Below are 19,814 nucleotides of genomic sequence, written 5' to 3' on the forward strand. Positions count from 1 at the left end.
TCCTGTGTAATGCCTGACAGCATTTCAGGGTTGCATGAATCACAGAACACCATAGAATGCCAGTGGCTCTTTCTTTCTTTTTTTTTTTTTTTTGAAAAATAGGCATGCAACATTAATGCAGCATACCTTTATCAGAATTTGTAACCCAATGTAATATTTCAAGTTTTTAAACAATGCACAGCATGCTTCTATTATGAAGCAGATACATTTTAGCCCTGTTTAGTATAGTCATATTTAACTTTGCGTTGTTTCTGTTGGGAATTTATATTTCCTTGTCTGGATTGCATATGCCATTATGTATTTTGGCTTTTTAATTGTTAATCTCAATATGCAGCATACCTGTGACACAATATGCTGCGGTTGTATCTGACCACGGCCAATTTAGAGTAGACTCATCAAAATTCTAAGTAGGACTTAGAGTTTGGATTTGGATTTGATATCCTGCTTTATCACTACCCTAAGGAGTCTCAAAGTGGCTAACATTCTCCTTTCCCTTCCTGCCCCACAACAAACACTCTGTGAGGTGAGTGGGGCTGAGAGACTTCAGAGAAGTGTGACTAGCCCAAGGTCACCCAGCAGCTGCATGTGGGGGAGCGGGGGAGCGAACCCGGTTCACCAGATTACAAGTCTACCGCTCTTAACCACTACACCACACTGGCTCTCAATGGGTAGCATTGCACTACATTTTACTCTTGAGTAGGCTCATTGAAAGTAATGGACCTCGGGCGGCAAAATGTCTTGAGCTGGTCCTAACAGTGTCCAGTCTTAAGGATGCTCTTCTATATTTGCATACTGTTCCCTGGAACCAGGTTAATTTTGACTCCCAGCCTAAACCCTGAAGAGCTGCTGCCAAACAGTGTGGACAATACTTAGCTAAATGGTCTGTATAAGGCAATTTCCTTACATGGCTGTCCTCAGCGCTGTGTTAAACTCAACTGCATGATTTGTCCTTTTTGTTCGAAAGGTACGAGATCATGAACTTTAAGAAAATGGGAAAGGACTACTTTGACTATATCAACGTTGGAAGTTGGGACAACGGCGAACTGAAAATGGACGACAATGAAATTTGGGCCCATAAAAATTCTGCCATCAGATCTGTCTGCAGCGAGCCATGTGAGAAAGGAGAGATCAAGGTAAATGAAGGTCCTTTTGAGTTCATGATGCGCTCAGGGCTTCTGGCTCCCAACCAAAGCTGGGCCCCAGCTTTTGGCAAGCGTTGAAAGCTAATCTGAAAATGGGTGAGTAGTTTTAGCTCAAGGGAAGTGTTGGCTGATCATACGGAAATAGCATCCATAAATAGCTTCAGCCCATTTGGTAAAATATATGTACAGGAGAGAGGAGTATAAAATGTGAACAGGGGGCGGAGGCAGGTTAATTTTCTTTTTAAAAAAATGCATAAAGCAAAATATTTTTGCAGACATTGAAATGTTGATGTGTGTTCTTCTTAGGTTATCCGCAAAGGTGAAGTCAGTTGTTGTTGGACTTGCACACGGTGTAAAGAGAACGAATTTGTCTTTGATGAATACACATGCACAGCTTGCGAGTTGGGTTCTTGGCCCAACCATGAGCTCACTGGTATGTAGATTATGATCTTACAAATGGGACCTGCAACTGGGGTGGGATTTCTCTTTAATTCACACTTCCCAAAACAATATGTGGACAGAAGCTCATCTACCCATTGAAATCCCTGAGTTATGCAACACCCCTTTCTCCAGCCAAAAACTGTATACAAAAATGTGCATATTAGGGGAAGGTGTGTGTGGAAATGCACATATTGCTGAAAATAGCCAAGAGGAAGGTGTTCTGCTAGGGGAAATTGGTAGCAAAAAATATGCTTATTGGGCAAAATTGCATGCAAATGTGTATATTAGGAGGAATAGGCATTATAATTCTGATGAATTTTTATAAGGATTTTTTTAAAAGTTCATGCAAACTTGGGTGGAAATGTTGCAAATTGAATTTAAAAATGTGAAGCTAAAATTAAGAGATTCACCCATCCCTACCTGGAACAAAATGTTGTGGGGTGTTGTCTCATTCAAGGTTTCAGGCAGCCATTATGTCTTCCAGGAAACTATCTTCTGTTCCTGTCCCCCTCGGTGCCCTATGGAGGAAGGGGCTTCACACTCAGGTTTCTATGGCCCCTTCAGCCAACAGGATTGAACCCTCTGCTCATCAGTTGCCGAGTGGAGAGTTTAATCCTGCTAGGTGCTGCTCTGCAGTGCGTTCCCTGTGGGGAATATGCAGGTGAAGCAAACCTTTGAAGCCAGCAGGATTGGAATGGAGAATTTGGTCCTATGGGGACTGATGCTTCTGCGCTCTCAGCATCTGCTGCCTGAGGCAGCTGCCTCACTCTGTCAAATGGTAGGAGGGTAATGAGAGGGAGCTGAGACTGGGGAACAGAGCCTAGAAGAAGCAGATACATCCTTCTCCCAGGATATGGCTGTCTTGGCTGGGTAAACAGTCTTCCCGTCTTCCATTTTACTTCCCGGGGAGAAGAACGCAGCAATGAAATCCAGGTAGGGCATCAGCCCAATGCTAGGGGTGGAGGAACCAGAGTCAGAAGGGGAGGTCACCACTTGGTCTTGAAGGACCAGGCTGCACTCCCATCACTGGCAACAGATACATCGTTCCCAACAAAGTGAGCATCTGTGGACCCAGCAATCTTGTAAGGCACAGGAGTTTTACAAGTAAGCGTTCCTTGCCTTGTCTTTCGAGACTTGGCAGGTGGGTGTGCCTACCCATTGGGACAACTCTGATCTTTGCCCTGATCTTGAACTCCTTACACTTCGACCACTGTTCCCCAACCCATGTAGCCTCAGCTTTCCTGCCCTCTAACCTGAGTGTAGCAGCCTCTGGGACTCATTACCTGTTACTGAGCCTGTTAGGTCTTCTCTGCTCTCAAGTAAGACCTCTTCCTTATTCTCAAGTAAGAACCTGTGTCATTGTGGTCTGGGCCAGAACTGCGACAATCACTGCTACCTCCTGTGGGGGCTGAATCCTATATTCTTTGTCACTCATGGAGCAACCAAAACAAAGAGTTGCTTCCAGAAGCTTTGGAGGCAAGGTGGAGAGAAGATGCAATTAATTCTTTACTGGCCTTTGCTTTATCTGCAGGCTATATCGGCATTTCTCATTCTTAATGTCCTCTAAATGTGTTGGAAATTTGATTTTTGAGGTGAGAACAAGGAAGCTCGGTATTTTGGAGTCCGTGAAATGCCTGAAAGCCTTCTATTTAATTGCAATAGACTTCAAAAATGTGCTTCTTCCTATAGTTGGAAGAAAAGTATCTAACTAATCTGATGGAGTAAATTAAGGACACCCCTGCTTCCTGCCCCCCCCACCTTCTCCTTTTCCTGGATCACAGTTCAGCCCTTTAGCACTTCAAGTGTAAGCTAGCAAGAAGTTCCCTGAAAAGCAGCCAAAGGAAGACTTACCCTAAGCATACTAATGAGGTGCTGGAGAACAATCCTTGATGTGAAAGCTGAGTTGCCAGCTCTGTTCTTACTGTGCTGCCACCAGCTTTCACCTAGAGCAAAAACAAAGGTGAATTTGGAGGGTCTTTCTCAAGACAGGACTTTGGAGGAAGCCCCTGAGATTGGCGAGCATTTCTCAGAGGGCTTTCACAAATCCCTCCAGACAGATCTAGACAAGTTGATTATCCTCAAAACAGTCCCTAACAGAGAACCAGGTGTGGTGGTTCGACCATCAAACTAGGACCTGAGAGGCCAGGATTGAAATCATTGCTCAGCCATGAAGGGGAAAAACAATGCTGTCCAGGGTTGTAAAGACTGCAGAGAGAATAATTGGGTGCACTCTTCCCACCTTAGATCAAATCTATGCTGCCAGGTGCCATAAGAAAGCGGCAGAGATAGTGCAGGACAGTACGCACCCCAGAAATGACCTCTTTCAGCTTCTGCCTTCTGGAAGAAGGTATAGGGTTATAAAGGCCAGGACTAGCCGCCTGAGAAACAGTTTCTACGCAAATGCAATTCTGGTTCTAAACGCAGCATAAGGGGTCTCTATAGTATAGCGTATTTTAAAATGGGGTTTCAGAGTTTTTAGGGGTTTTTATAGTATAGTATATTTTAAAATGGGGTTTCAGAGTTTTTAGAAGTTTTTGAATGTTTTATGTAGTTTTTCAATTTCATTGTTCTGTATGGGACAATGACAATAAAGATATCGTATATTGTATAAGCTCACTGGGTTAACTCCAGCCAGTCGCTGTCTCTCTGCTTAACGTACCTTACAAGGATAAAATGGGCAGGAAGAGAACCATGCATGCTACTTTGAGTTCCTTGGAAGAAAGGTGGAGTGTAAATAACCGATGTACCATTCACGCAATCTGCAATTAGCCGTCACAAAAGTTATTACTCAGTATTCTATATGGCATGACTGGATTCTCTTCATAACTTTTTCTCTTCATAAATGGGAGTACGCACTCCCATTTGTTCTGCATCCAGTGCACTCCTACCTCTGGTTTGGGAAGCAGCGTACACAAAATAGCCACAATCCATATCTACCATGTATCTGTCATCTCGTTTCTTACTCAATGTTGTGTTTCGATGCATTGTTCCCCCAAAGCAGCTTCAGTCTGTGAATAAATAGTGTGAATATGAAGTAAAGAACCAGGCTGGTGTAACATTTAGAGGAAGTTACGGGTAGGTAGCCGTGTTGGTCTGCTGTAGTCGAAACAAAATAAAATAAAAATTCTTTCAGTAGCACCTTAGAGACCAACTAAGTTTGTTATTGGTAAGAGCTTTCGTGTGCATGCATACGAAATCTGAAGAAGTGTGCATGCACACGAAAGCTCATACCAATAGCAAACTTAGTTGGTCTCTAAGGTGCTACTGGAAGGGGAATAAATATATTTTGTTTAGAGGAAGGATAGGGTAGGAAAATCCTGATTCCAAACTCCATGAAGTGCATTGGTTGTATCTCAACTTTAACCTACCTTACAGAGCTGTTAGTGGGATAGCATGTGGGGGAACCATTTATGATGTTCTGGGTCACAGGAAAGAAGGAAGGAAGGAAGGAAGGAAGGAAGGAAGGAAGGAAGGAAGGAAGGAAGGAATCTATCTTGGTCAAGATTCAATGTGTTGGTTTGATTTAAGCTGCAATCCTAACCTGGAAGTAGGCTCCGTTGAATTCCATTGGATTTATTTTCCATTAAACTACAGAGTGGGAGAGGATGAAAGGCAGCTGTTAATGGAGAATATAATTCTACCCCTTGTGACAAGGTTGACTGGGAGCGTGTGTGTCACTTTTAATAATTGAAAGGATGGCTGGTGTTCAGTTATAAAGTGCACTGGAAATGCAATCGAGAGGACTGTGAGAGCACAGGTGAGGTTTTCTCAAGGAGCTGAATACTTGACTGAGCATCAAGTAGTTTAAGATATGAGAAAACCCAATGCCAGCTGGCTTGTAAGGACTCAGCAGGGGCCCCCAAAGAACAGCAACGACAAGCTTAGAAGAGCAATCAAATATCAGCTTTATGAGTAACAATCAAGGAGCTGCTGGGAAGGTCAACTGCCCCGAGGAGGATTATATCAAACTAGGAAATCTGCATGAAGTAAGGAAAGCGGGAAGTGGTTTTCTGAGAAATTTCTCTTTGTGGACATTGAATTCCCAGTTGGATTTGCACAGGCCAGTTCCTTTGGAATTCCCTCTCCTCAAGTATGAGTCAGGCATCATCTCTGTTGCCTTTCGGCATCTGCTGTAGACCTCCCTTTTCCAAAACAATTTCCCAGTTTGCACCTGCATTTTAGATGTTTTTAATCCTTTGTGCATTTGCCTCACTGACTCCTTTGGGAAGAAAGGTGGGATATACATTTAAATAATAACAATACAAATGATAATCATTTGACATGCCCACTGCAAGGGTTTACGTGTATGGGTGTCTGTGTTAACACATTCTGGAAGAACAAGATGGCAAAACGCAAGCTGTGTCTGCTGCAGAGGTTTTGCATCTCCCCCAAACGAAAGAGTAGGCAAATGGCATAGGGGAATTTACATTCCATAATGCATCTTAAAAAAACCACATTCTTATTTTTCTGTGACTTCCCATATCACTTGACAAGACATTATATCTCAGCTCTTTGAGCTGCCTATTTGTTTCTAACATTAGCAAAGTATAAAATATAAACTTGAAAATTTGTTCTTCTGTTGCTCGAGATATAAATCCATTTCGTCTTGAAAAAGAATTAAAGCATTTACTTAAGTTATCCGAAAAGGGGTTATGGTCTTCTACAAACACCTCATTTGTTAGAGTCTCTTAGTCTAGCAGTTAGTTTTGCCATTTTGGCATAGTCCATTAGTTTGTTAATCCATTCTACTTTGTGGGGTATTGCTGTTTCCTTCCACTTCTGCGCATACAAAATCCTCGCTGCCATTGTTCTATACACAGATGCCTTTGGTTCTTTACTCCGAGGCTTCTTCCTCACTGACTTATTTTCCCTTCCTCTCCATGCCAGGTTGTGATTTAATCCCAGTCCAGTACCTCCGCTGGGGTGACCCGGAACCAATTGCTGCCGTTGTTTTCGCCTGCTTGGGTCTCCTGGCTACCATGTTTGTCACCGCGGTCTTCATCATGTACCGCGACACTCCGGTGGTCAAGTCGTCCAGCCGAGAACTCTGTTACATCATCTTAGCCGGCATATTTCTGGGTTACCTGTGCACTTTCTGCCTCATCGCCAAGCCTCAGCAGATCTACTGCTACCTTCAGAGAATCGGCATTGGCCTCTCCCCAGCTATGAGCTACTCTGCGCTGGTGACGAAAACAAACCGCATCGCGAGGATCCTTGCCGGCAGCAAGAAGAAGATCTGCACCAAGAAACCTCGCTTCATGAGCGCCTGTGCCCAGCTGGTCATCGCGTTTATCTTGATATGCGTCCAACTGGGCATCATCGTTGCTCTTTTCATCATGGAGCCGCCCAATATAAAGCACGATTACCCGAGCATCCGAGAAGTGTACCTGATCTGCAACACCACCAACCTGGGGGTCGTGACTCCCCTCGGATACAATGGCTTGCTCATCTTGAGCTGCACCTTCTATGCGTTCAAGACCAGAAACGTCCCCGCCAACTTCAATGAGGCCAAGTACATCGCCTTCACCATGTACACCACTTGCATCATCTGGCTGGCTTTCGTGCCGATCTATTTTGGGAGCAACTATAAGATCATCACCATGTGTTTCTCTGTCAGCCTGAGTGCCACGGTGGCTCTTGGCTGCATGTTCGTGCCAAAGGTCTACATCATCCTTGCCAAGCCCGAGAGGAACGTGCGCAGCGCATTCACCACCTCGACTGTGGTCCGCATGCACGTGGGGGACGGGAAGTCATCTTCTGCCACCAGCCGCTCAAGCAGCTTGGTCAACCTTTGGAAAAGGCGGGGGTCGTCTGGAGAGACTCTAAGGTAACGCTTGCTAATATAAAGGGCTTTGGAGTGCAGGTTTTCCAGGGGCTGCAGGAGAAGGGATAAGAGGGACCATCCTGAATTTGATCACCCTGGCCTTGCCCTGCATCCCAACAAGGGTGAAATTATTCTGGGTGGTCTAGCTGGATTCTACCTTTAAGATTCAGAATCCACCTTTCAGCCCAACCTGCAACATGGGAGCTGCGTTGAATAATTTAACTTTCAAATTAATTTTATGTTTGCTTTATCTTTCTAGATCTGTCCTTCTTTCCTCTGTCTCCTACTTTTCTCTTATCTCTGTCTCCTTCTATCAGCCTTTTCTGCTTATATCGATAGCACTGATACAACCCATGCTAGGTCAGATCATGATCCGTTTATGACCCCGGAACCACCAGTTGAAGGCAAATAATTTAGTCTTGTGCTGTGTTGAAACCTGTCCTCCGATTTCTTGAAATTATCCTTCCCCTGCGAAAGAGACTTCAATTTCCCCCCATTCATTCTCATGGCACTTTAGAATTTCAGTGAGTTCAGACTTTTGAGCTTACTTTATTGTTGTGAGGTGTCTGAGGGTGGTGTGTGGAGTTTTTTCCTCTCTCTCTCCATAAATATTTCTCCAGCATTCTGCAGCCTCCCCAGTTGCCCACACTTCCTGATCTAATTGCTTCATCATGTCTTCCTATGAGCTTTAACTGTAGCATGGGCACCTGGGAAGGGTGCAGGGCGCAGCCCACTGGTGAGATGATTTACAGAATGAATGCTAGGACACACACACAACATCCCTCAACCACCTCAAAAGTATGATAAAAGCATGAAGCAAATCCTGTCTCCCCATCCTTGAGAGCTTCACTGATCACTTTCTCTTCCCATAATTTTTGAATGCAATTTCTTTTCTCATTATTTGATGGGGAACAGTTGCAAAAAAAAAAAAAAAAGGATGAGAAATTTTCAGCACTAGTTGGACAGAACAGCTAATATAGCACTGAATGTATGCAAAGGACCACTTCTGAAAGAATAACTTAACATAGCAGTCCTGTAATCTCTTGTTAAGATGGCTGCCTGGCCTTCTGCACATGCTCTTCTGGAAGCCCATTCTTTCTGGCGTGTTGACTTACCCGGTTATTGTTGGTATGTGCATATTGAAACTCAATGGATGAGGCTAGTCCCTGGTGTCTTTGCCACCATATTTTTGCTGGGGGATAACAGAAAAGACCCATGTCATTTGCATCTATCTCCCAAACGCTTGCATCTTTCACACACTTCATGAGCTACATAAGTTTGCGTTGTGGGATGTGGGCGCATGCAACTCAGGCCTATGCATCATACTTAAAATAGACTGGACTTTAATTGAGAGAGAACCTGTCACCCTCCAGGTGTCACTGAACTCCATCTCCCAGCTGCCCCAGCCAGCATGGCCAATGGTGAGGAATGCTGGGAGTTGGAGTCCAGCAACACCTGGATAACCACGGGCACCCAGATCCTGCTTTAATTCATATGCTAGACCCTGAATAAAAGAAACTGGGATGAAGGTAGCTCACAATATGCAGCCGGGGTCACCAATGTGCAGGTTGTTATTACTGGGTAATTGGAAAAAAAATAAACTTGATGTCAAGTGGCAGAGTAGCTTACAGAAAGAAAGAAAAAACCCTAATAACTCTTCTGGGTAACTGAATAAATTCTTTTAATAAATATTTAAATGAAGAACATATTTACATTCTCATGTTCATACAAACATGGGTCCAATCTCAGTTCCCACTTCGCTCTTTAGCTCAGCAAAGAGTTCTTGCTTTAAAAGAAATCTCCTGGACAGAAGTCTCCCTGTTTACATTATAGGGACCACCCTCTGTCTGACCTATTACAGGCAGAGACACACTGTCTTTTACTGTGTCCTGTATTCTCCTCACAGGCACATACCACAGAGATACAGTAACAGCCACCAGTAACAGAAAGAGAGACTGTCACGAATAGTCAAAGTATACCTCCCATGGGACTATTAGCCAATCACATGAGAGATGTACCTTGATGACGCCCCCCCCCTTTTTAAATACACATAGCAACTCAAATCAATATTCCCATTTCAGGAAAATTAAACATCTAATATCCTTAAAGCAGGTACCAGTGTGCCTGCCAGTACTTTCTCTGGTACCCACAAGAAGTCTCAGTAAAAATCCTTTTAAACCCCTGCAATGCACTGGAAATAGTTGGCTCTTCTTGCTGAGTTCCTCATTGCACAGGCTTAAGCAATCCTACACTGAACATGCCCTCTTAGGCATGCCCAAGTTCCACTGCATGCCAGCAGTGGCGTAGCGTGGGTTGTCAGCACCCGGGGCAAGGCAAGTAATTTGTGCCCCCTAACCCATGGATTTGCGCCCCCTAACCTGCGGATTTGTGCCCCCTAACCCGTGGATTTGCGCCCGGTGCGGCCACCCCCCCTGTACCCCCCATGCTACGCCACTGCATGCCAGTGCTGGTTGCCCACCCTCCCATTCTGAACAGAGGAGAGGTACAAAGAGCTTCTCTCTGTGAGTATGTGTGGCGGTGGCTGGTGCAGGTGTTTTTCTTCCATCTCCACACCATTTGGTAGCCCTTGGCTCTTTTCTCCTGCTCTTTTATCTGTGGTCGGCATTTTGTGTTATGCCACGTAGCCTTGGCTGCCATTTTGTGTTGTGCCACATTCCTGCGGCAGCCATTTTGTTACTGACTTCCTCTGCACAAAATTCCAAATGTGCCCACTGGCCGGTAAAAGGTTGGCAACCGTTGATTACACAAGGTAAACCAAACAATAACAGAAATACATAAAAGTAATCAGCATCACTTGTTTGTACTTATTCATACTGCCAAAATTGCTTCTAAGTGTGGCTTACAACTTTAACATCAGTACATGATTAAAATGCACAATAACAGTTCCCTCGGGGCACTAAAGAAAGCTTAATTAAAACATACAATGAAACAAGCGATTAAAGAACATGACAAAATTAAAGCAGTTGGCTGCCCCCCACCAAAAAACAACAACCCCCAGTTAAAACAATACACTCAGAATTTCAATTCAAAGGAATGCTGGACTAAACAAGTGTGTCATCAGAAGCCAGCAAAATATTGATGTGGCCTCTTGCATTTCAGCCAGGAAGGGCATTCCACAACACTGGTGCCATGAGTGAAAAAGCCAGCCTCTGTGTTACCACAATAGACCCCCACAAGTGTCCCTATTTTCCAGGGACAGTCCTGGATCTACAGAAGCCGTTCCGGTTTCTGGTTTAATCCTGGTATTTCCTTAGGACGTCCCTATTTACATCAGAGAAATGTTGATGGGTATGTTGGAAGCTGCCCAGAGTGACTGGCCAACCCAGTCAGATGGGAGGGGTATTATTAATATTATTATTATCATTGAATAGGACATCCCTATTTTCATTGGAGAAATGTTGGAGGGTATGTCACAAGCTGATAAGCATGAGGCCCAGCAAAGCTAACTGGGTTCCATTAGCAGATTGTAGTGACCTTCCCGAGCAGAGGAGGGGGATAAGTTTTAAGATAAGAGGAACATGTTTCGAGAGCATTTCAAGATCAGTATCAACAATGCATTTGAAACGTGACATGATTAGACTAAGCAGAACCTGAAGACCCAGAAGCTGCAGATGTGCAGCTAAACGTACAGTAGGTCAGCCATCCTTCCAGTCCAAAGTACTGACATGCCTGCTTGCAAAGGAAAAGGAAATACGGGGCAGGCTCAATCACTGGCCCATCCAGACCTGTTGAGTCAGCCGCGCATATGCCAGAAGGAGACAAACAAGAGCCTGTAAAAACACAAGGAGTGCAAATTGCTTCCTCTTGTCTTTGAAGCTGTTAATCCAAAATCCCTTTCTCTCTGCCGATTGTCAAGCACGCTGTGGGCTTACTGTAGCTCCCTGCACTGTGAAAAGACAACATAATTGCTTCGTAACCAGAAATTAATCATTCACCATTCAGTAGATAGGATCATTAGGAGCTATTTTTGGAATTTCCATGAGTGTTTTCCAAGTGATTCAACTAGTATAAATTTTGCTCTTCGCATGCCGTTCCTTCCTACTCTTTGACTCTCCCCCCCCCCCTCTCCTCGCCTGTCATTATTTATTCTGGTCGCTTCTTAACAGTCTGCTGAACTTGAACTGTCCTCGTGCTGACATCACTTCCTGTGGCCACACAGCTTCCATACTTGTTACTTTCCTCCTCCTCTCGAGACCTGAAGCTGCTACTTCTGAATCAGGGACAGGGAACCTGGTGCCACCCCGACCCCACCCCGATGTTGTGGGGCGCTGACTCCCTTCATCTTTGACCATTGGCCCTGTTGGCCAGGGCTTATGGGAGCTGTGAGGCCACAAGTTCCCTATTCCAGCCTTAGACTGTGCTTTGCACCAGTGACGTGCTGAAAATCTCTCCTCTCTTTTTCTCTACCGTTTTCCATTAACCAACAATAAAGGGAACTGCATTTGAAAATAAGGGGAGGGGAAATTTCAGCGACATTTTCATAGGTGGGTTGAAATCTTTTTGGTTTGGATTTGAGTGTTTGTTTTGTTTTTTGCTAAGTTGACCTTAGCCTCAAGGTTGCTTTATGGTGCTTGTAAGTGTCCCTTTGGTTCATCCTAGGAATCATCTCTCCAGTATTTAGTTTGTTAGTTATTACCAGTGCTATTTTTCTAGAAAAAAAGAGGTGCTGGAACTCACCATGAACTCCTCTGAATACGAATTTAATTCATTTCGGGGGTCTGTTCTTAACCTGAAACATTCGTATCCAGAGGCACCTGTTCTGCACAGGTGCATGTGGCGGTAGCCCAATTCCGCGCAGGTGCGGCTGGCGGAAACCTTTCTGTGACTTTGCCTGAAGCATACACAAAGGGGGAGGTGCGTAACCCAAGGTTCCACTGTCATGGCAATGGTGCCTACCTGAGAGGGGCCAGAACTGGTTATTACATTTGCACCCTAAGGAGCTCAAGGTCGTGTAAACAGCTCTCCCCTTGCTCCATTTTATCTCACAACAGGTAGTTTATCCCATGTCAGGTAGTTCAGGCTGAGAGCGACTGGCCTAAGTTCACCCAGTGAGCTTCATGACTGAGCAGGGATTTGAACCCTGGTCTCCCAGGTCCTAGTCCAGTGATCTAACCATGACACCACAGTCGACACTCTTCCTGGGTGCCCACGATTTCTTGACTTTCCTGTAAGGAAGGGATGGTGGGATGGCTCAAAGTAAAGTCTTTTAAAGCCATTGGCGTGGGAATTCTTTTCAAAAGGAAGGACTTTGCTTAGGTGGCACAAGAAGCCACTGTAAGTTAAGCCAGCGTAAAGTTACGCCATATCCAAAACTCATTCAGCAGCAGGGTTCCTGCTGCTCTTCCTAAGCCTGGCAGAGGGAAAACAAGCCTTTAAAATAATGTTCTACTCTGAGTTGCCAGGTCATACGACCGAGCTACACAGGCTTAGGGTCCAGCTAAAATCTCCCCTTTTTGGTTCCACCCCTATCACAACCTAGAATGCCCCTTTCAACAGATTTCAGGTCAGCCGGCTGGGCCCTGGCAGAGCTCAGGTGAGCAAGTTACTCTGGTGTATCTTCAGTTGAGACAGGGTTGGGGACTTAACAGCAGCTGAGCCAGAGAATTAGCCTGCTGAGCTGGAGCAGACCTTGCTGTACAATTGCACCCTTGAAAACAAAATCAGCAGGTGCACTGATCTCAGTTGCCTGTTTTCCCCTGGCTTCCCCACCCTTCGAGATGAAGCCCAGGGGGAAGATGTCACGAGGTAACTGCTCCCATGGGGCTTTTTCAGATCAGGAAACGCTGGCAGCCGTGGAGGCTGCAGAGTGCTGCAGAAATGGTTAATGGACAGGAAAAGACACGCACCACCCCCAGCCACCTTGCAGCGATAAGGTAAGCTCAACGCACAGAAATGGTAAAGAAATTTCCTAGCTTCCTCCTGACAATGAGGCAGAGCGAAAGAGGCAGGAGCCTCTTTTGCAGGAATGGGAAACTTTTCACAAAATTGGAGGACAGGTTTCGGCGCACCACTCTTTGGAAAGGCTGAAAGGCTCCCTCTCTTGGAGCAGAACTGCCGGGCTAGGGAAAGCTTCATCTGTTGGATGCCTGCCTGCCAAGGAACCCATTACAAAACCCTAGAGACCACTCTTCCAGAAAACAGCTGTCAGTCTGTCAAACTTTTACAACAGCAGGTGGGACAGCGTTCTATTATGTTAAATTTGGCAGATTACCTTCTCAAGCGCAGGAACGCAGACCGCTTCTTATTTAATGATCAACCTGTAAATAATTCCAAAGTATAAATCATGGGTCTGTTTGATGTTTGGCAGCCGGCTCAAGAATCCATTCAAGCCAACACTGAAGTGACTGGAAGCCAAAACAAAATAATGCAAAAAAAAAAACACACAACAAAACAAAAAACTGGGAGGGGGCTTTGAATTGGAATGATGTGGTTATATTTAGATGGTACAGAGTGTTGTAAAGGAGTGAGTCATGCCAGTTCTTAAAGAAACATGTAGTTTAAGTCACGCCAGGGCATAGAAGAACCTCTATCATTAGTACAGTGCTCTTTTGATGCTAATTGGTGGCCCGGCCACGTTGCTTCAAAGGCTTGTCAAAGAGATAGCGCCAGGGCTCCGTTCAGAAGTTGGCATGTTGTCAGGCTGAGAATGAGAGCGAACAAAAGCAGGAAACTGAGCGCAGGTTTGCGTGGCCTTTTCTCCTTTTCCTTTCTGCGTAGGATGCAGTTTAAGGCAAGAGTCCTGTAAAGTTCTAGGGCAGCAGAGACACTGGGCCATAACAGTTGCGGTAAGGGCAAGACTCCACCTAGTGGAGAGAGAGAGAGAGAGAGAGAGAGAGAGAGAGAGAGAGAGAGAGAGAGAGAGAGAGAACCCACTAGGAATGCGTGGCTATCCCTCAGTTCCATTCAAAAAATGACTGGAGGGCTTGCAAACATTGCCTTTGACTACGTGGGGAAATCTCAAAGGCTTTGTCGAATGTTCTTGAACCCCCGAGTTGCCTCACTCAACTGAGCTGAAGACTTTGCAGCCCAGAATCAAGGCTTCTGACAGTAATATCAGCATTTTTTTGTTTCTCTGGCTGACGGTTCATCAGATCCATAGGTAAATGGGGCAGAGGACCAGCTAGGGTTTGGGGGTATGAACAGAATCGGTGCGAAGGAGCCTGCTTACAGCATGTTGTGCTCACCTCAATTCCGCTTGCAGTCATTTGAGCAGATGTGTTTGTTTTGAATGCTCCATCTCCCCTGAAGCCCATCTCAAACCCTCCAAGTGCCCCTATTTCCCAGTGACAATCCCAGATTTACAGAAGCCATCCCAGTTTCTGATGTGATCCCAGAATGTCCCGCTTTTCCTTGGGACATCCCTATTTTCACCGGAGGGTACGGAATTCTGCAACTCCTTGAGCCAAGGAGATAAGTAACCTTTAGAAGGCATCTAAAGGCAGCCCTGTATAGGGAAGTTTTGATGTTTTATTATGGTTTCACATATGTTGGAAGCTGGCTAGATTGGCTGGGGCAACCCAGTCAGATGGGTGGGGCATAGACTGTGCTTTCCCCACCTTCATCCGCTGATTTCTAACTTTCCTGCAGTTCTTAAGGGTCATCACCCATACAACTCCCCACCCCCGCAACAACGCACCTGTGCTGAAAAACATCCGGTGGAAAAAGCCAGGGGGCTTTCCTATGAAGGACCCTGGTCTGGTTACTATGCCTGTGACTTTTCCTTCCCCCTCCCTCCCTCCCTCTGTTTGTTAAGGGTCTCAATTACAGCCCCTGAATTAGCCAGGGCTGCAGTCTTGAGTTTTGCTTGCTCTCACCTGGAGAGAATAGAACTTAACCTTCTCAGCGCATGACAGCTAACATGTGGCCCTTGCAAAGGGAATGGATTTTTTAAAAAGTGCTTTGGGAGCTTGTTCTGCTGCACTTGAGCTGTGTGCCTTTACCATTTATCAAGGATATGGGCTGACAAGTTTGCAAGCTAAATTTTGTGACCACTCAATAAAGCAATGAGTTGTTTAATTGTTCAGGTAAATCCGTTTAAGGATCTGCTAGTTGATTGAAATGATGTCCCTGATTTACTGGATAGCAATTGCATGTAGGCATAGATACGGCTGCATTTTTAATACACATGCAAATATTGGACATGGTGGGCATCATTTTTGAAAAGGCCTTCTCCGTTGTGTCCGATATAAAAATGAATGGCTGTTCTTTGACCCGTAAGGACCTAAGAATCAATCATTACTAGCCATGCTGGCTATTGTTCTACCTCCACTGAGCGTATGCCTGTGAATGCTAGTTGCTGGAAATCACAAGTGGGGAAATCACAAGTGGGGTTTTTTCACTCCAGTGCTGCTTGTGGGTTTCCTATAGGCATGTGGTTGGCCACTCTGAAAGCAGGATGCTGGGCTAGATGGGTCCTTGGTCTGTACAAAGCAGCCTTTTTCAATGTTGAAAAACGTTGGTCTGTTGGATCAGACCAAAGGCGCATCTAGTTGTCATGGACTGGTTGCATGTAGAGGAATGGTGGGAGGAACCAGCTGGGGAACCACCAAGGGAAGACGGCTCAGAGCCTGGGGAGACAATGGGAGAGGACTGGGAAGAGGAGATGTCAGAAGCTGAAGAGGTAACAGGGCTTAGTGAGCTGGGAGAGTCTGTGGCAGCGACAAATCCAGAATTAAGAGGCAGATGCTGAAACAGGGGAGTGAGAGGAGAGAGGCCAAGAGGCTGCTGAAAAGTCACAGGTGTCTCCCCCTCCTGCTGCAACAAGCTTCCCTCGCCCTTGTCTCCCAGAACCAGAAGAGAGCTGAAATGAGCCGAGCAACGGCAGGCAGCAAGCAGGCGGAGTCTCTGATTGCTTGGTGAAGGCCCTGGAGAGGACGGGACTTAGACGGCTTTGGGGAGACAGGGACTTTCAGTCTGAGCAACAGATCTATGGGGCCAGACCTACCAGAGATGAACTGCTGTGCTCATTAGGCCTGACACTCAGCCAAGTGTATGAAGTACATGTTTTGGCTAATAAAGAGTTAAGTCCAGCTTTGACAGTGTGATTTACTGCTGGTTTGTTCTAGCATTCTGTTTTCACAGTGGCCTACCAGCTGTACCTGGGAAACAAGCAAAGCATGTGTGCAATAGCAATCTTGTACTCAGAGGCATAGGGAGCAATATGCTCCTGGGAAGGACTGTAGTTCAGTGGTAGAGCTTTGAATGCATAAGGTCCCTGGTTCAAATCCCAGCATCCCTAGGCGAGGTTGGAATGTCACCTGCCTGAAACACGGAGGAGCCTTTGCCTGCTAGTGTAGACAGTGCTGAAGTAGAGGCACCAGTGGTCTGACTCAGTATAGAGCAGGGTACTCCATACCTTTGATACCAGAGGCAATACATATCTATCACAACTAGTAGTGATCGATTTGCCTTATCCTCCATGAATTTGTCTAATCCCCCCCCCCTTTTAAAGCCATCCAAATCTAAAACCTCACTGGCAGATAGAGTCCACAGATGTAAAATTGCCAGCGACAGCGAGAGCAAATATCCAGATCCCTGGGGATCTGAGCGTGGTGTGGCGAGGAGACAAAACTGATTTTGACAAAGCAGCACTTAATTGGTTTATAGGCGGACCACACTGGAAATATTTAAAAGATTACAAAGACCCCTGGAATGAAGCAGCGCATGTAAAAGAAAAAAGGAAGAATCGTTTTAGAAGTATAGGTGGTGGGGGCTGCAACAAAATGTTGCAGTGTCGAGTGCACATTCCACATGCACACCATTCACGAAACTCCACTGCATTCCATTCTGTTATTTTACCCTGGTTGTCTATCTTCAGTGCTGCTGCCCCCGCCTGTCAGTCAGTACTCTGCGACTACTGAGCATGCTTAGTCCCCACCTGACTGAGAAATGCTCCTTCCTTGCTGGGCTCTCCCAGTTATGGTTTCATTCAAAAGAGTTTGAATGTGCTTCTACAAATCTTGGCATTGCTCTGGTCTATCTGATACTTCCCTCTTCTGCAAAGATAGTGCTATTTAGGCTACTTCAGCAACATTTATTCATTTAACAAAATTCATATGCCACTTGATTGTAGACAAACCTCTAAGTGGTGTATAAGAAATGATGTCATAAATAAAAACAGCTAGAAACAGCTGGAGGAATTTGAAGATAATTAAAACCACCAAAGAAAAAGATTAAAGCATGCCAGTATCCAAGGGCCTGGTTAAGTTTGCCTAAAGAAAAATATTATTTAGCAGGCACTGGCAAGAGAACAGCGAAGGCTTCTGCCTGCTGTCAATAAGCAGGGAGTTCCAAAGGTGGGTGCTGTCACACTAAAAAGTTATGGAATCATAAAATGGTAGCATTGGAAGGGATCCTGCAATGCAGGAAATCTCAACTAAAGCGGAACAAGTATTATGTGGTACAGTGGTGCCTCGCAAGACGAAATTAATTCGTTCCGCAATTCTCTTCGTCTTGCGGGTTTTTCGTCTTGCGATGCACGGTTTCCCATAGGAATGCATTGAAAATCAATTAATGCGTTCCTAGGGAAACCACCTTCAGACCAGGTCCGGGGACAGTCTGTCCCCGGACCTCTTCTGAAGGCTGGGGGGGGGGGACAAGGGCTTTTCTTACCACCCCCAGCATTTTAAAAAACCTTGGGACAGCGGAGGACTTCTCCGCTGTCCGGGCGATCTTAAAATGCTGGCGGGCGGCATTTTAAAATCGCCCCGGACAGCGGAGGACTTCTCCGCTGTCCGGGGCGATTTAAAAGCCCCTGGGAAGGCAGGCAGGGGGGAGCAAAGACTTTTGCCCCCTGCCCGCCTTCAGAAGGTGTTCCCACCCCCCCGCCCGGCTTCGCAGCAGCGCTACGAAGCCCGGCAGCTGGGGCAGCTGTTCCCGCCCCCCTCCCCCCTTCGGAACATCGTTCCGAAGTGGGGCGGCTGGGGCAGCTGTTCCCGCCCCACCTCCCCCCTTCGGAACATCGTTCCGAAGTGGGGCGGATGGGGCAGCTGTTCCCGCCCCCCCTCCCCCCTTCGGAACATCGTTCCGAAGTGGCGCGGCTGGGGCAGCTGTTCCCGCCCCCCCTCCCCCCTTCGGAACATCGTTCCGAAGTGGGGCGGATGGGGCAGCTGTTCCCGCCCCCCTCCCCCCTTCGGAACATCGTTCCGAAGTGGCGCGGCTGGGGCAGCTGTTCCCGCCCCACCTCCCCCCTTCGGAACATCGTTCCGAAGTGGGGCGGCTGGGGCAGATGTTCCCGCCCCCCGCTTCGGAACAGCGTTTTAAAATGCTGGGGGTCGGCAGCGAACACTCCCGACCCCCAGCATTTTAAAATCTCCCCGGGACAGAGACTTCTCTGCTGTCCCTTGGAGATTTTAAAATGCTGGGGGTCGGCAGCGAACGCTTTGCTCCCGCCCGCCAGCATTTTAAGATTGCCCGGGGCAGGCGGGGGGGAAGGCAGGCGGGGGAGCAAAGACTTTTGCCCCCCGCCGGCCTTCAGAAGAGGTCCTCTTCTGAAGGCCGGCTGTGGGCGAAAGTCTTTGCTCCCGACCGCCAGCATTTCCCTATGGGCTTTCGTCTTGCGATGCAAGCCCATAGGGAAATTCGTCTTGCGAAGCGCCTCCAAAACAGAAAACCCTTTCGTCTTGCGGGTTTTCCGTCTTGCGAGGCATTCGTCTTGCGGGGTACCACTGTACCTGTAACAGTTCTGCAGATCAAAGTGGCTGAGTGAGCACATATGGGGTAAGATGATACTGCAAGTAAGAAGAGTTTGGATTTGATATCCCGCTTTATCACTACCCGAAGGAGTCTCAAAGCGGCTAACATTCTACTTTCCCTTCCTCCCCCACAACAAACACTCTGCGAGGTGAGTGGGGCTGAGAGACTTCAAAGAAGTGTGACTAGCCCAAGGTCACCCAGCAGATGCATGTGGAGGAGTGGGGAAGCGAACCCGGTTCACCAGATTACGAGTTCACTGCTCTTAACCACTACACTACACTGGCTCTCAAGTAACTGGTCCCAAGCCATTAAGAGCTTTATATACCAATAGTAACACCTTGAACAAGGCTCAGTTAACAAATCAGCAACCAGATCTCAAAACAGAGGTCTTATATGCTGACAGGGTCTCCCTCTCAGCAAAAGCACTGCAGTGGCGAGAGAGAGAGAGGCCAAAGGCCCAGCAAGCTGAAAATTTATCCTTGCCTTGGGCGCAGGGCCAAGCACCACTATTGGTCAGTTGGTCCCGTGCCCAGGGGGAAAGCCCCCTAATTCCTGCCACCATTGGCCAAATTGGTGGCTGGAGGACAATCCAGCCTGCAATAGGCTGGTTCACAGAGGAGGGTTTAACTGCAGTATCTGGACCAACCACAAGGGTGTCAGGAGTTCAGCCTACACTCGAGTAGGACTCTGGC

General features: G+C 46.5%; 1 protein-coding gene across 4 annotated transcripts in view; it reads left to right on the top strand.

Annotated features, from left to right (window-relative positions):
- GRM5 (glutamate metabotropic receptor 5) overlaps nucleotides 1-19,814 on the top strand; it is a 346,127-nt gene that overhangs the window by 227,073 nt on the left and 99,240 nt on the right. For 3 of the 4 annotated variants that reach the window (XR_014008886.1, XM_081197312.1, XM_081197313.1), the window contains exons 6-8: nucleotides 965-1,133; nucleotides 1,449-1,575; nucleotides 6,471-7,410. Coding sequence is in view for 3 of the 4 variants with exons in the window: in XM_081197312.1 (XP_081053438.1) it covers nucleotides 965-1,133; nucleotides 1,449-1,575; nucleotides 6,471-7,410 (1,236 nt within the window). In the remaining variant the exon portion in view is untranslated. Of the gene's footprint in view, nucleotides 1-964; nucleotides 1,134-1,448; nucleotides 1,576-6,470; nucleotides 7,411-13,200; nucleotides 13,302-19,814 lie in introns of all 4 variants that reach the window. The other variant, XM_081197314.1, reaches the window with a different exon arrangement.

This window comes from Podarcis bocagei, assembly GCF_964188305.1.
Source record: "Podarcis bocagei genome assembly, chromosome: 6".
NCBI classification, from domain to species: Eukaryota; Metazoa; Chordata; class Lepidosauria; order Squamata; family Lacertidae; genus Podarcis; species Podarcis bocagei.